Below are 17799 nucleotides of genomic sequence, written 5' to 3' on the forward strand. Positions count from 1 at the left end.
CTGTTATTGATGTCATTGGGCTAGACTTTCAACTTTTGAATAACCTGAAAGTAGAGAGGCAAACAGGAAAGCAGAGTGAGACAGCCCCAGCTGGGACTGATCTGGTCTGAATAGCTCAGTTGGGCACAGGGTAACTACAGATACAGATATAAAACCTGTGCCAAGCTGAAACTTGGGGGCATTTCTAGAAAAGCAGAAATCCTTTACCTTAGACTGTACATGTGAACTGAGCAGATGATAGCCCTTACTGATGCCTTGAAAACTGCGGAGTTTGGAGGAAAAAGCTCTGCAGCACCAAAAGGGCACAATCAGACAGCTTAGAGATAAAACCACTTTCCTCTCTTCCTCAGTCTACATCACTAAAGCAAAAAGCAGGGGGCTACCCTTAATTAGGCAGATGTGAAAAAGCTAAACTGAGGAACAAGTCCTCATTTTGAGATGACCTGTAGGTCAGGTTTCAAACTGAACCATTTTAAGATTTGAAAATAGAGTCTGTCCTACAGATAGACTGAGTCACTTCTTCACCTGGCATCAGTTAAGCATTGCTTGAATGCGATCAGTAGACTGAGAGATCTGGAGGGCTCTCCCTTCACCTTTCACTCACCTTTATCAGTCAGGAGAAGAAAAGGGAAGGACAGTTCTATACACGGTTCATGTATGCAATTGACTTTGCCTGTATTTTTATTTTGGAAACTCTGAGCAGTAAGTAATGAAAACCTATCAGTAATGAAAATCTATCCTAAACTAGAGCTAGGCAAATAACCTTTTTAATGGTTTAGACCCCATATGTCATCATCGAAAGCTCACAGGCTGAAATGTTCTTCAGTCTAACTGATGCTTTAAATTATTTTAATGACTGCCATTTTATATTTTAACTCCTTGGACTAATTGCAAAATTGTTCTAAATTTCAGCTTCACCATTCAATTATCACGAGCCACATAAAACTCTTCTAGTTTCCTGCTCTGATGGGATCTGCACATTTGCAATTCTGCTTCCCAGTGCACTTGTGTGTGCAGCTTTCAAACCCTCTCTGCCAGTAAAACCAAATTATTTGATTGTTCCAAGAAAACGAACACAAAGGGGACATAAAAAGATCAGGCTGAATTTATTTAAGATTTGGATAAACATCCATGGAACGCTCTGGCATTATTTGCCCAGCTCTTTTTAGCGCTGTGGTGGTACAGCATTTTGGACAGTGTGATGCCTAAACTAACCAGGCTCACTCAGCATCTTCCTCCAGGACAGGATCGCAGAGAGGTTGTATAACCCAAGTGTGTTGCACCCACTCACTCACTGTAAACTCAGACCCTCCAAAACTTCCTGGAGAATGAAGAATTAAAGGAGAAAATTGTTCAAAGCATTACAATGTGCAATTTCAATGCAAGGCATAATGGATGTAGCTGTGTGGGAGGATATTACTTCATTACAAACCTAAATCAGATGCCCAAAGATTTCTGTCATCTCCAGAGACCATTCTATCAGGCTTTACAAGAGGTTTTCCAGTGGAAGAAAAATAGCTCCCCCCTCCCTTCAGGCTTGAGAAGGTTTTTAACAGGCTTTTTTAACAGTTTCTAATGCAATTCCATATTATTGCTTCTCCCCTGGGAGACTTCAAAAGTCATGCAAACTTCACAGAGCCCACATGTTCGTAAACCTCAAGCAAAAGACCAGTAAGGAAATAAATTGCAGTTCTCCAATTAGCATTTGACATTCTCTACTGTTTTTTGCTGGGTGAATTTGTCTTTCTTTTAAACCATGCTGATAAATTAAATGAGTTACTAAACCCGGCATTATTTCATGTTTTAAGGCACATTGAAATCAAACACTCCAATTCACAATGGGATTTGTTTTCTGCATAATATTTGGGGGAAATATGAAACAAACCCAGCAGTTTCCAACATGTTAAAGGGGCTAATATGTACATGAATATTTTCTTCAAGCTCCTTATTGTGTATTCACAGCTTCTGCCAAACACAACAGAGACAGGGCATTAGGATATGAAATGGGAAGTGGTCAAATTTTCAAAGTGAGCTGCTGGGTGCCAAACACTTTTGAAAATCTGGCCCCTGACTCTTTGGTGCTGTTCCAGAAAGAAATATCTCTATGTTGGCAGTTGGCCAACCAGCTTTGGAAATCGTTTTGCACAGTTATTTCAGTAAAGCATAAAAGCTGATCCTCAGCTTTCTCTGCCTGATTAAGCACTGTCACCAATCACTATGCAGCTCCAAGGTACGCATGAAATATTCCTAGATAAATCCTCCATCTCCAGAGAAATGTGTTTCCTGTACAACTGTAAATCCAGGTTCTGTGTTGAAACTAATCCAGTCTGGCAGTGCTATGGCCCTAGAAAAGTTTCCTCAGAAACAACAAACTTATGCAATGGCAAAGTCATCTAATCTTTTCATGCCACTATATTATATTAAAAACACCTGGTTTATTTATACAATGACTTACAGATCAGGGACCTAGAAATAATAATACATAAACTTTATAGCAAAAAATATACATATAATAATTCATCCTTCTATGATATATAGAAATGATGTATATTTGTGTGTGTGTACATATATATAAATATATGGGTTGTACTTACGTTTAGGGCACTTGTGTATAGACATGTGTATCTACATACACACGGTATACATTTATATATCTTTCTAGGTGCCATGTGTGTATACATAAACACACATAAATACACACGCAGGAGTATATTTACACTCTGTGAGTAGATGTGTACTTTGCAGAATCGGCACACAAACAGCTGGAGTCCTTCGCTGGCTGTGAGCATCAAAGAGGTCAGTGACCACCCACATCAATGTCCGCAGAAAGAGAACTAATGTCATCGCTGTGGGCACAGGACTGGCTTGATGCATCTTCCTTTGTGAAGAACTAAATTTGCTGGACAGTGGCACCCTGCAACGCAGGGCTTGTTGCATGGGCCAATCTCATTCCAGTTGTCACATGTTTTGACACATCCTGGACCACAGGTATCATAAACTGCACCGTGTTTACACTGGGTTGCTGAAAGGCAGTTAAAAGGAAAAAGATAATGCATATTACACAGAGTCACACAAGGAAAGTTATGTATCTGTTTGCTTGGTTTCTACTGCAAATATCGAAAAAGCACGTTTTGGTATGATGCTCATTTAGAGGAAAAAATTACTTGTAAAGAGATTCCACTATATTAAATGCAACACTACTTTACATCACAAATATAAAGGTAGCAAAATTTCCAATCAAAAAGGCATCAAGTTCCTAGCAGTCTTGAACTTTTTGAGAATTTTAATACAGCTGACGGTATATAAGGCTTTGGCAAGGTTTCTATCTACAAACAGATCTATACTTTATATTTAAGGCTTAACTTTGTTTATGTATTTGTTACAATGCCTTTTATCAAAGATTCCTGAAACATTTACAAGGACAGACAGTTATTATCAGTCCCACTCCTACAAAAAGAAGAGGAGAAAGGAGAGTCATTCACCACATCAGACTTCCTATTCTTAAGATTATACATTAAATATTGCAGCAAATCAAAACAATACTGTTAATTCAGTAGCACCATTTCAAAAGCAAAAAATTGTTTTTAAAAATCAATTATTTCAATGCTTTATGCTATTTTTACCAAGGGATCACTGAAAATGAGGATTCTTGCACTTAATGATTCCAGTATCTATTCATTGATTTATGTAGTTGACAGTTCAATGCATTTCCAACACAAGAGACCACTGAGGCCTCAGCTAAAAGCACTATACCCCCTCCAGATCAATATTTAAACTCTTCACATTTTATATCCTGCCTTTTTAGTATGGAGAATAATATATGGTTTGATAGCAAATGAAAGTCTGTTATTCTTTCTAACGTCTGTGCTGATTGCAAAAACAAGTACTGATAAAATAGTTTATAGATGGTAAGGGAGTCTCAAGCATCCAGAATCATCTCTTGCTATTTACAGAGAGGTGGTTGCATTCTTCCATTTCGAGAGAGATTGAAGGTCCAGATTTTTTAAGGAACAGTTCTGTTATGGGTGGAAAAATGCTGTTTTGTTGTGAGGATTGGCCTTAGAGTGCCATTACAGTACTGTTAGTATTCATAAAGAGAAAATAGGCAGAAATAAATTGATTGAATATTTATAAGAGTGCATCACAGAGGATGGAAGTCTTAGTGCTAAGGCATCATAAATTTAAGGGGTTCCTCTACACCATTAACAAAGTGATCTTCAAAACAGCATCAGCTTCTTGCAAGTTTTACTTCTTATGCATTTTATCACATTTATATGTATGTGAAAAGTAGCCCTGAAGAAAGAAGTCTGGCAAGAATGCATACAAAGTTCTCAGGACACAGATATTAAATAAGCAAACAAAAAATTGGATAGTACAGCAGAAAATGACCCTGGAGTTACAGAGAATCAACAGCTGAGTATTAGATAGATATTAGATATTAGGGAAAAAAAAGCTTTCTAGTTTAAGCATGAGAAAGCACCAGAGCAAACTACCTAAAAACTCTGTGAGACATCTTTTACTGAACATCATTTTAGAATAGGTTTGAAAAAACATCTTTCAGCAATGTTCAAGATAGTCTTATTCAGCTTGTGGGTATAGATCTTTTGAGAACTTTTTTTCAGCTTTACATTTCTATCTTGCTCGGCATCATAACTTTCATGCACATTGAAGAAGGAACAAACAAAAGGAATAACTAAAATGAAATTTAAATTAAACAGGAAATTTAGAAGGTGGGAAAAACATGCAAGCAATATTGAGTGTACAGTAAAATGTTAGATTCACAACAAGCTCTGCACTTATGTCGTGTGTTAGGAATAGAGATTGAATCTCTGTAAGAGGGGAAATGAAAATGTGCAGAGCTCCCAGGAGCTTTGCAAACAATGTATTAACTGTCTAGAAAAGTAGACCAAGATGTTCAAAGACGGATAGTGACTGTCCACACACAGAGTGAATTACCTTGAGGGGGCTGTTTACTAGAAGCTTTTGTCCCTCTTCTCTGAGAATGAGTTTCCCTTAAAAGGATCTCTAATTGACCAACCACAAACTGAAACACTAGGCTTCAGTACATGCAGTTTCCACATAGAAAGGTCTGCAAGCTTCAGTTTTTAGGCTGCACAGGTTTCATCCCACAAAGCTTTACTGCAGTAATAGCTGGCCTGTTTGTTCCACGTGAACTCTGTTTGGTGCCTCAGCCAGTGGGTTTGAGGAAAGTTGGCCAAGGTCTCCTTTCCACTTCCTCATCTCTGCCCCAGAGCAAATGAGAATATATTACAGCCTGCCCTTGGCAGCCATGGCATCTGTAAGTACTCCCCAGCTCTGCTCTATCACACATGGATGTAGTATGTCAAAACACCTCCTTCTCCTTCAGATGATGCCATGTAGAAGATATGATGACTTTTATTTTCTGCTGTAATGTCTATAATGGCATTATTAATTTGCTGTCAAGGGAAAAATTAGAAGAGTACAATGGTTGCTGTTTAAGTTCCTTGGATGACTTTTATTGTTGAGTGCTTCAGTTGTTAACATGTGGTGTGATTGATCCAGAACATTCCACTTCATCAACACTTTAAAAAATAAAAATAAAGACATTCTGCAGCAGGCTTCCCAGGGACTGCTGAAATGAATCAGTACCATGTAAACATGGAAAACAGAAGTGATGCCTTTGCACCCGTCTTTTAAGGCAAATTCCTCTCTTAAAGAACTGAGCTCTGTTAGTAATAACTTCCTTAGTGCACTACCAAAAAAAAATCCAAAACCTAACCCCAAAGTACAAAAGTTACTAATAATACTGCATTTTGCAATGTTACCAGTCCCAACAGGATTTTTCCACTCTTCTTCTAGAACATGTGTTTGGCATGACAGATGTGAGCTTCCTCAGACTGCTTTCTGAGCTGGCAGGATGATAGCCAGCTCCAGTGCAGAAGCCATATAGTCACATAAATACAGCACTGTGCCTGAGTTAATAAACCCTGCCTAATAAGGCTATACAGTTTTCAGACCAGAGCTGGTTTATTCTAGCCAGTTTGGCAGTTTCACAGAGAAGGCTTGTATCTGTCTGCTCCTGTCTTTGTAGACATGGCTGTAATTATTTAGGAGTAATTCTTGTTCCCCAATACAAAAGCCGAAATACCTAGCATGGAACTGCTGAAGGATTCCCTTGGTGAATGATATCTGGTAAATCTGATTCCACAGAAATTTCTGAGCTAATATTTGTGCATCAATGAATCATCCTGCTGCTTCTGATGGTGTTGCACCATTTGGGCTTTTGAGGTGTTCTGTAGGACTTTCAAACTGAATGTCACTCATGGTGCTTGCAATTCAAAACATCTCTGTCTAGCACAGTAGAAGGCAATAGTTCTGGGCACTGACCTTCTAATGATACACTTGCGTTAATCTTTTCAACTTTCAATTTTTAATGAGTTTCCACAGAAAAGTCAGAATAGCCTTCTGATACATACTCACATGAAATAAAGCAATTAAAGGAAAGCAGCATATAACAGGGAAAAAGAGTGACTTTGGCCAAACAATTCTACAGCAGAGAAAAGGGGACGCAGGAGAGAAGAATAAAAATCAGATATACACTCATCCTCCTCTAGTTCAACTGATCACGTAGCAAAAAGATAAAATTGTTCAGTTTTTATGAGGCTGCTGGAGCATGTCAGCACATCAGTGCTACCATGTGCACTTTGCACTTTACTATAGTCCATATCTGCTTTTTCTTCTTGCCTGTGTAGTCATGCCCATAGCAGGGAGTTATTGCCCTCTGCCATCCTTGAGTCTTCTTTCTCTCAGTGCCCTCAGAAATTCAGTGTTAAATTACTATGGCCCAAGGCCTTTCACCACTTCAGTTTACTTAACTTCATTTTATAAACTGCTTGCTTAACCTCTCTTGGGCTAAAAAAAAAAATCTTTTTTCTATCATCTCCTTTCCTTTTCAAACCTCTTCTTTCCATTTGTATCCTTTCATTTCCCTCTTGCATGTATCACTTTTTCCTATTTCTTCTTTCCCTCACACTGTCTCTCCTGGTTTTTTTTTTCTTCTCCTTCACACATCATATTTCTTCCTGTGCCCATCCTAACAGGTCTCACTCCCCACTACTTCCCATGGAAACCCATATTCCTTTCCAAACCTTCTCAGTTCTGGTGCAGATCTCACCAACCCTTTCCTACCCTAACCATTTTCCTTACTCATTAGCTTCTTCTCTTCACCCCTCCAGTTAAATGACAGCTGACATCCCCCTTACCAAGCCATCCTCAAAACACAGCAAACCTTGAGCAGAAGCATTTCACAGAGGACTTAAGAGGAGGGTACGCTGCCGCACTGGGGGAGGAGGAAGACTATGTAGGGAACACAACATATAATTCAGCCTCCTGAGCATCTTGTTTGGCTGGGTCTCCACACAACACAATCTTTCTAAAGATTATAAAAATGAACTAAAAGTGTACAGCAATCAGAGTAGAGGAACTGGTAACCACACAAGATCTGGTTTTATAACACACAAAAGAATAATTGAAACCTGACTTTACTAATAAGGATACTTCATTTTCATCAGAACACAGCTCTTCCAAGTATTCCATCAGCTATGAAATGTCAAGCAGGAAATGAAAGTCACAGAACACTGAAGTTTTATTACAGATATATTGTTTCATACCCAGGAACTTTCATCGGTAATTAGGACACAATAATTGTAACTACAAGTTTGGGGGAGAAAAAAGTAAGCTAAAGATTAAAATCTTGATGCTGGCTACTGGTAACATTGCAGTGGATGCACTTTAATGCTTACTGTACGATTTACAGTAGAAGACGGTGCTACTTGTTTGACATTGGATGCTAAAGTAAGTGTTTTGAGGCTACTAGACCATATACAGCTTATCTATATTTTCTGCTTAACAAGATTTCCCCTTTCCCTTTAGAAGTCTGCACTGAGATTAAAAACTCATGTGGATTTAAACACTTTTCATTAGCTTTAATGGAGGATACATGTTTAAATTCCTTCGTAATGTTCTGTCAATGACTGGTTTTTCCTTAGAAACTTTTCTTGTCTTTGGTAAAATGCCAGAAAAAATGTGAAAAGCCTCAGTTGGTTAAGTCGTGATATGCCAACTATAAACTCCTTAAAGCAGGGATTGGAGTTTTTATTCTTTTTACAGCATCTGCCACAGTGAGGTCTCAGTCTGAAGTGCTTTGGTCAAAAAAAAAAAAAGTTAGGATGCTTGTTTCAGGTTCTGCATGGATCTGCTACCAGCTCAATAGGTTAAAATTACATACATTATTAGTGCTGTCTGAGACCACATCCTTGAATAGGGCTTTCACTTAGTGACACCCTGTTTGGATTGTTCTGTTCCTTTATAAGAAAAAAAATGAGCCTTTCGGGAACAGTCAATCAAATATAATTTGCTCTGTCACTCACCCGTCTCTGCTATTGTGCCTTCAACAGAAAAGGAAATTGAAGTTGAGAGAGTAGACCCTGAGCCACATGCAATCACTGAAATGGACCACAGAGTAATAGCTCTTTGACCAGCACTGAGTATCCTTCTCTCATTTTTTTTTCCAACTACTGTCAATTGCTTTACATAAATCTGAATACATTTCCAGGCAAACCGATGCCATTATAGAATGTCCTAAATTAATGAGACCATCATCAGGGGAAATATTCATCTGCAATATTGCATTTTATTTCAAGTGCCCATGACCACAGGCCACCACTTCTCATGGAAACAATTACTCACAATTACTTGCAATTAATGCAGTCCTAATCACACAGGGAATCTAGTCCAAGTACCAAAATTAATGCAGGTTTGCATTTTAATATTCCCTTTAAATACATTGTCTCTTCTTCCCTTGTTGAACCTACTGCAGTGATATATGCATGCTGCCTCTGGAAATAAAACTGTGCTTTAACAGGAGGTCAAAGGAGTTTAAATGTTATCTGTAATCAACTGTTTACATATCCTGAAAGAAAAACACATTTACTTCTTCCTGGAAGTACATAAAATTAAGATAGGCATCATTAGAGGTGAAAAGTTTTGCAGTGAAATAAACATTTCTAATATTTGATGGTTGAAAATCTTTCCTGGTAAGGTCTTTCTCTGTAACTCGGAATGCCACTTCCCTGCTGGTGCAATCCCAGTCCTTTCTGGGCAGTTCATTTTTGATCCGCCGCCGCCAGTAAAAGGATACTAGCCTATTAGCCTATGCACTGGCTTACAAAAAAGCAGTCCCAAAACACTTTACCTGCACAGTTCTGCTCCGGTACCCACTGGACTTTAAGCCCTTCCCTCTGACAGGCTCGGGTGTATGCCAGGAATGACTCGCAGTAGCAGTTTTTATGGACTGGGCACTCGCACATGTCTGTCACACAGGACCTGTAGAACAAAGCCCCAAAACAAATAAGTAAGGAAAGCTTTGGCAGATATCTGTCCAAGGTTTAGACTTGTCTACTTTCTGGTCACATGGAGTTCAATACCACAGCAACTTGTGCTAAACAGCAAGAAAGTTAAACATGTCTCTGCTGTCACATCCCAAGGACTCATCTCTTTTTTGATGTGCTGCTCTGATGCAGAGAAGTCTCAAGAGCACCAGGGAGAGAACCATGCAGAAATAGGGAGGTGAAGAGACCAAAGAAACATCAGGCAGAGAGGACCAAGACCACAGTAGGAGAAGCCAAACTCCATTTTTGCAATGATTTTGTGTGAACTCTTCTTTCTTATTCCCTGGAAAGTAATAATTTAATAATTTTACCAATAATAATAGCAGCAGTGTTAAGTGGATGACTTCTGCAGGTAATGAGCACATGCCCTTCCATGCAATGGATGAGAAATGGTGCCTTCTCTCCAGGTTACCTCCAGCATCTCCCCACTTTGAAGGCCCCAAAATAGTTATATGCCTGTTTTCTCAGCAGCATCACTACTAAATACCAGACTGTAAGAGACTCCAAAGGAGCAAGGGTGATGCAGCATAACTGAGCAATTCTCATGCTAGGAAATCCCCCAGGTGCTTGTTCATACCACCATATTCTTCCATTGCATAAGATGGAGTCACCACAAAACATGGCAGGGAGCAAAGCTGCTAACATGGCCCTAAGTGAAACTGCTACTGCATATGTCACCACTGTATTTCAAGTTAGCTCATCCAGAACGTGTGCCCATTTGGCACAGACCTAAAATATAACTGGCAAGAGCTGGTGGATTTGCATTTGGCAGTTTCTGCATATGCAGAGTGCTTAGAGGCTTCTGCAAACGCAGCAATGCAAATTCAGAAATGGCAAGTATCTACTGCTCTGAGTGGAATCATTACAAGGCAGGGACAAAGGAGCGGGGAAGACATACTCGACCCTCTGAAAATCACGCCCTCAGTTCCTCTGCTTTCCACTGAGGGTGCTCTGTGCATGCACCTTGAGTGTCAATGGCCCCCCTGCTCCACGCACATTCAAGGACTTCTCCGTTCCTGAGAGGACAAGGCAACTTTTGTGAGAGGCATAAATCCTTCAGAAAGACCAAGGGCTGAAGTAAAAAACGAGCTCTCCATGTTAACTGCTTTTGCTGTGGGCCAAAAATTCAATTGTCTATAGGAAAAGGATGGATATAGGCTTAATTTTTCAGAAACTTTCCCCATAGCTGAATAGGTAACAGCTTGGAAAAGGTATAAACACCTTAGTCAAAGTAATCAGGAGCCCTAATGTCCATACAATGCTTTAGAGTCATTGGGAACCCTTTATTCAAAACTAGGAGAGAGGATTAGTGATCCTTCAAATACAGACAAGCTTGGTTTTTGCATATCCACCAGTGCCCCTTAAGGAGGAGTATTTCACCTTGCCGAAGTCACTGGCTATTTCAGTGACCATTCGTATGGTTAAACCTGACAGTTCTGCTTGACATTTCTGTGAGCTTTCAATCATTTTACTTTCAGTGGACCCGCAACATGAAATTACCTAAAAATTCACTGTGACAAATAGGCAACCTAAGTGCTAATGTAAAAAGGTTACCTGTCCTGCATTTACCAATATATATGTACTGTGGATAAACAGAATTGCTTTGGATCAAATATATAATATGTTCATATTTACAGACCAGTGGTTTTCACCTGAAATAAGTTTACTTTCTAGGGACAATGTAATTTTATTTCACTTTAGTTCTGCGGTTGGTCCTTTTACATCTTTCCCAGTAACAGATGTTGCTGTATGGGTATCACAGCTGATATGCTGCAAGGAACAGATTAGCACAACATCCTTGGCATTGTTTGGTGTTGTTAGCTGATAAAACACCTTGTATAAGCACAAAGGGTCACCTTTTTCTGTAACACACTCAATAACTTTACACTGTTTCCTTTGGCCACAATATGTTTGTGATCTCTTGCTAGCATCCCTGCAACAGGCATTGCTCCATATACCCCACACTGTTCAGGAGGTGTGTGTGTCATTTTACAGTGAAGTAGATGCTTGTTTGCTGCTGCAGCAAATTATTATCACAAACAGAGTCTGTAATAGTCTCCACAGATAGAGTCCATTATCAAGATACCATTTCATCATCTTTTTGTTTCTGTGCTAGCCTCCTTCATCAATCACATTTTACTGCTCTCCACTGAGATTTAGTTGTTATTATTAATGCCTGCAGTGTTTAGGGATGCTTGCCAGTGCCAGGTTGGCTACATGTTCACTGACTTCCTGCCTTAGAAGTTACAAAATCCTAAACCTGAGGTACTTCCTCTGCTTTTTAGAGCATAAATACATTTTTTTACCACTACTCAGAGGGGGACACCACCTCCTGCACTGAGTCAACGCACCTACAGCTACCTCAGGTTCTTGCATCAGGTCAGGAAATCTCCAGGCTCACTGTCAATCACCCAGCCTTTTTAATCATTAACATGTTTGTGGCAAGGCTAGCACTCACTCTGACAAAGCCTGGGCATGATCTGGGAGATTAGGGAGGCCAGGGCACCATTCCCAGCCTACAAGAGGGCAGCAATGCTCTTTGAGGGTGCAGAGAGTTTAGCCCCTACATACACGTGAGCGACACTATGCCATTAACCCTGGGCTTTGAAATGGCCATGAACATCCAGACAGGCTCCACAGTGAAACATCCCCACTTTGGCTGGGATCAGCACTATTTGCAACAGTGTTCAGCATGGGTGTCCACTAAGGAAGGTAGCATGCCACGTACAACACAAACAATCCTCTGATTCATTACACACCTAATTGCTTGTGTAATTTTTATTTTCCTGAAGTGTTTAATCCTGGTGACAGCTGCTGGGCTCAAGCCCTAGGCTTGGCTGAGGACCAATCATCAGACTGGAGTGGTTTTATTAATGAATTACAATTGATAATTGTTTGTAAGGTTAAATTAATTAATTAATTAAGGTTAAATGAAAGATGAGTGTAAAGGAAACTATATCCACATCTGCCAAGCCTAATCAATCAAAATAAAACCTTTTTTTTCCTAATGAAATTCCTTGCTGGCAAGTTTAAGGCATTAATATTAATTGTAGTTAGATGGATTGGCAGTTGGGGGAGGGGGATTATTTTATATCACTTCTGAAATCAGCAGGGAGCAGGTATGCAGTTGGTCAAAGGGCAAGAGTCAAAGGGCAGTTCTGGGAAAGGATGTGGAAGCAAAACTGTTTGTCCTCTGGGGGCTGGCTAGTGAGGAGAAGCTGCCCATGGCCCATGGGCAAGTTTTGACTTTGGGTCTGTATTTTTTTCAAAACTGTTTACTTCTTGCATTTAATTACATTTCTTACAGTTATTGTTGTTACAGTTGTGTGAGAGGGCTATTACAGGATGCTTCACTAGGTAAATTTAAAAACTGATTCTTGTGTGCTGTCCTAATCCTTTCCCCTTGCAAAAATCTTTGGTATGCCCATAGCATGTGGGTTTTTTTAACCCTTTCCAGTGATTGATACATTTCAAAAATTACTCTGTGCTACCTGATTCCGCCTCCTTTTCATTCCTCCTTTGAATCTGATAAATAGATTTGGTGGCACTAACTGCCTGTATGCAGAGGCTTACCTGTAGTCTAATCTGACTGGACTGTTCAAGCAACAGAAAAATATACTTTTAGTAAAACTTTGGAGTTACACCGATAATGAAACCATACTGACAAGTTACCATACTGCACACTAACAGAGACTTCAGGTCTTCCAAGGTATTGTGACTCTACCAAGACCAAAACATTTGCTTAACTGAAGTAAAAACATATCAGAAGCTTAAACACCAAAACATTACAGTACTATAGAAATAATCCCACAGGAAAACTGCAGTGCAAGTTACTTATAAAATGAAGCCATTTTACCAGCTATGGAAATACAAGATACTTCAGGCAGCCTTTTGCTCTGCCCTTAGTGAAATCATATAGAGATGCAATGATGTTGTGGTCCAAAAGAAAATTAAATTACATTTCTTTTAAGGACATATTTACATTTCTAAAAAATACCTGGCTATGATGGTGCACTTTATCTGGAGTCTCTGCTCCGAGCACAGCCAACCTCTCAGTCCTCAACTGGTATCAAGTGCCTCACTGTGATTCCTTCTGACGCTGTCTTATGCTGCCTGGAGGGTGTGTGTCAGAGATGGCACTAATTGGGTGTGTATAATCACAAACTGTTGCAAGGGGAAATCCATGAAAGTGAAGGCATCAGGCAGCTGTGGGACACACCCTTGAAGGAGACACACACACATACTCTGTTGCCACATCTTCAAAGCGAACTCTATGAGTACACTCCTTCAGCAACTGCCCTTTTTCACATTAAACCATGGAAAGTCTCCAAGTCCCACGAAGGGCAAAGAACTGAGTCCTGTGCTACATGCACTATTAAAAAGAAGAAGAAAAGATCACAGTAACAAAGCCTACAGCCTTAGTCCGTGCCACACAGGATTAAAATTGCAGATGTTCACTTGCTGAACATGAGCAGTTCCTTTTCCTTTGCAGCAAACACAAATCCAAAACCAGAACCAGCCATTTTAGGAAGGACTATTTCTTTTTGCCTTTTTTTTTCCTTCATATTTCAAAATAGGAGTGTTATACAGTGCATTTTTCAAACCTTTTGGTACTTTCAAGAAGTCACTCTATGCTGATGGAAAACACTAACATCTTTCTCTTTCCACCAGTAAGTCTCAACAGACTTTACAAAAGCAATTAGAGATACTGCATCGCTACATCCATTTTATGTATGTGAAGAGGCATAAGGTGGTGAAGGGGTTTGTCTTCTATACCTGGGATAAGCTGTACACTTGCAAACTGCAAAGTCTGAAGGATCATCTGCTTAGAGAGGAGGCTTAATCTCCAGCTCCATCATCCTGTGAGGCAGACTTCTTGGGGTAACTTCTTCTTGGGTATGCCAAATCAGAGGTTTTGTACAAGCTTGGCCTAATTCAGTTTTCCTGATCCAAAATTAGACCTCCTTTCTCTTCCTTTACAGGAAAAATAAAAGCCAATGGCTCTTGTCAGTATTTATATTGTTACAGGAAAGTTTGTTTCGGCTGTTTTTCCTACAAAGTTTCAATGACTTGCCATTATTTATGGCCCCAGCTAGAGAAGTCATTTCACAAGGTAAGAAGATGAGAAGATGAGCCATATTCCGATGTATAATGGAAAAGTTCATGCTGTTGCTATTGCAAGCTCTCTCTTGTCTGTACATGCATGTTTAATCTTACTAAGTATTGAAGCATGGTATGTAGAGCTGGAGACTTTTTTATGGCTTTGAGGCTTGAGATCATTCTCTCTTTCTCCAGAATTTACTAGTATTAATGCAAAAGCAGCAAATAACTCAGGAGGAAGGTAATTTTGGAGGCTGCTGAAAACACAGAAGCCCTTACATCTATTGCATATTTGTTCAAAGCACTTGCCTGGGGAACAGACTGTCTCATGCAGCAAAGGCAGTCATTTTCAAGGATCATTTCTTCCAAGACCAGGTAACTTTATCTGTACTCTCTCTGTGCTCTTCCCACACATTATAACAATTATTGCCTTAAACTAGGGATCTGGTAAAGGCATCCATAACAAAGTTAAATCATCAGTGCCCTGACCCATTTTTCTGGTAAGTGGGAAAATGCCCAGAAAAAATGGCAGGCAGCATACATGCACTTTGTATGGAGATTCCCCATGGTACAAGAACTCCCACACTGCTGAACTCGCTCCAAAAAAACCCTAAAAATGTGGGAGCAGAAAGGGAACTCACAGCTCATCTTAGGTGAGTAGTGCATAGCAAATCTACTGCAGGCATATGCTTTCCATGGGGAAATCTTGTTCCTGTAAAGAGAGCATTGGCCATAATGCTTGAGAATATCACAGTTGGTTTTGGCAGATTGCAGAAGAGGAGTTTGCAGCAGTAGGCATTTGAATCATGCGTTCAAATTTCACCCTGATCCCTAATTTTTGTGCAACTTTGAGTCAACCATGGACTGTATTGCCACATGGAGTCAAGCAGAAAGAAATGATAAAATATGCAACTCCACCAAAGGGCAAGAGGTGGATGTGATCTAAGATTTCTAGGGCATAGCAGTCACGTTACACGCACATTGAAGAATCCTAATTCAACTCTGAGTGCCATTGTTCCCACTCCAGATATTGACTTGGCACTCAGAGATAATTAAACAGAATCTTACAAGATATCCACATCCATCCCTGCTTTGCCAAGGCACCCTTCCAAAGCAGTTGTTTAGACTTCAGTCAACTTGCGAAAATGATACTTTAAATACAAGTGGTAATTATTGTTGGTAATTTCCAAAATAGCAGACAGACAGCAATTCAATTTTGATTTCTTTGCATATCCAGCTCATTTTAAAAAAGTCAGAACTCATACTTTCCTCACAAAGGGTAAGCAAAAATGTTATTTTCCAGACACTGAATAAATGAAGGTCCGCATAGACTTCTGAAAAAGCATACTGTCCTGCACAATATCACCATAAGCCTATACTACGTACTGCTAAAAGTATTATCCCAAAGCTTTTGGATAAAGCCAAAAAGAGTGTTCTATGTGTATTTTTAACCTTTATATAAAGAACACACTGTGCCAGAATTGCGTTTTACTGCCTTAACCAACATTACCCACAAGAATATGGTAAAATGAACAATGAAACGTTCTGGAACATTTTCTAAAACTGCATAAAATTAAAGTTCTCGGGACAGCACTACACTACCCTGACACCTATTTATAATCTCTCAGAGTATGTGGTAGCAGTGGTAAAGGCACTTAAAAGGAGGGAAGGAGGAAGAACCAAATAAAGAATGAAACAGCACAGCAACCTTCCCTACTTCTTTCTTCATGATAATTCTCCTACTAATCTGTCGAGTAAGCTTTTTGTATCTTGTGCTTGGATCCTTACAGGCATCTGTGGCTTTAAATGTTCTTTCTGGTCCTGAGAATGGAAAGGTTGGCTAAAATCCCTCCATGGGGAAATAGCTGAACTATGACTGAGGAAGACAATGAAGCCCCATGCTGGGGTCCAAGAAGCATCTGGTATGACTCAGAATATTTCCTAGAGCTGAAGGTTACAGTGCAGTTGAGCAGCTGACTTGCCACCTTTAGAGAGAGTGTATTTTTGCTCAAGAAACTCCAATGGAATATGGAAACGCCACCCACATCCCTGGAAGAGCTCTATGGGTTTAATATTCAGAAAAAAGTGACCTCCTAAGGGATCTTCTACCAAAAATCCCATCTTTCATAGGCCCAGTGGTCTGAGTTCTACAGCCTATGTGCTCATCACTGATTTCCTATGGCAAAGTGTTTTGGCCAAATTGACCTACTTTGTGTCTCCAGAACCCCATCATTTCCCCTCAGAAGCCACAACCTAGAAAAATTCCTAAATTTCAGAACTTCCTGTTTTGAATTTCTTAAGCCAATAAGATTCCTTATTACAGATCCTGTTCTGACATAATGCAGCAGTATTCAAGCTACTTCAACAGACCGCATCAGGTGTGTATATCAAGTCTTTCTTATAAGAGGAAAAGAAATGGAGGATGTCTTAGTGGAAATTCTTAATATCCACACTAGGATTCTACATTTCCATTAACTGCGTCCACACACTTAGCTTAGCACTTACACTGCTAATGTGAATTTGCCTTATGACAGAGACACTCCATCGTAATGGAATTTTCAGTGTCCTCTGGCATAGCTACTATGGAAAAATCCATCATTATTTTGAGCTTTGTGTTATGTAATTGACATAAAATTTTATCTTTTTCTCCATGTCTAGACTTGATTTTTAAAGAAGAGTCCACCCAGTCTCCACTTCTTCAGGCACAAGTGGAGACTGAACTGTCATATCTTATTTAGAGAGAGGAAAAACCTGTCATTTCAATTCAATTTCAAAAAGACAGACATGTTTTAATATCTAACTTTTACCCTTCAAGTGGTACTTTCAATCAATAGTTAATATTTGTTATTATGTTTCATACAGTGCAAATTAACATGGCATAGACTAAATGAATCGAATATGACTGCATCAACTTCCACTCTAGTAGACTGAGAGCCCATTAGTGTATTCTGTGTGATAGTCCTCAACTAAGAAGAGCCAGAGGTTTTTCAGGAGCTTATAAATATCCTAGATAGAACTTCAAAAATTATTGAGAAGTTTTGAAGTCATGGCCCTACAGAAACATAAACCATGTAGATATACCAATAGCATATTGCCATAGTCATGAGATAGACATATAAAATAATACAAGATTTAAATCTTCTAAAATAAAAACAGATCATCTCCTTCTGTCTACTGACAAAATATATTGTGGCCCTGCTATGCTGTGTCATAAAAATATGTCATATCCAATAACAAGCACAATGAAAACATGAAGCAGGAAATATTT

At 39.4% G+C, this 17799-nt stretch overlaps 1 protein-coding gene across 1 annotated transcript in view; it reads right to left on the bottom strand.

Moving 5' to 3' along the window:
• Positions 1-1090: 1090 nt before the first annotated feature.
• Positions 1091-17799, bottom strand: part of BMPER (BMP binding endothelial regulator) — a 148299-nt gene continuing 131590 nt past the window's right edge. The window contains exons 14-15 of the mRNA XM_010582838.1: positions 9236-9366; positions 1091-3022 (exon numbers count right to left, since the gene is read on the bottom strand). Of these exons, the coding sequence (XP_010581140.1) occupies positions 2841-3022; positions 9236-9366 (313 nt within the window). The 3' untranslated portion in view covers positions 1091-2840. The remainder of the gene's footprint in view (positions 3023-9235; positions 9367-17799) is intronic.

Source organism: Haliaeetus leucocephalus, unplaced genomic scaffold (assembly GCF_000737465.1).
Source record: "Haliaeetus leucocephalus isolate CR32 unplaced genomic scaffold, Haliaeetus_leucocephalus-4.0 Scaffold83, whole genome shotgun sequence".
Taxonomy (NCBI): Eukaryota; Metazoa; Chordata; class Aves; order Accipitriformes; family Accipitridae; genus Haliaeetus; species Haliaeetus leucocephalus.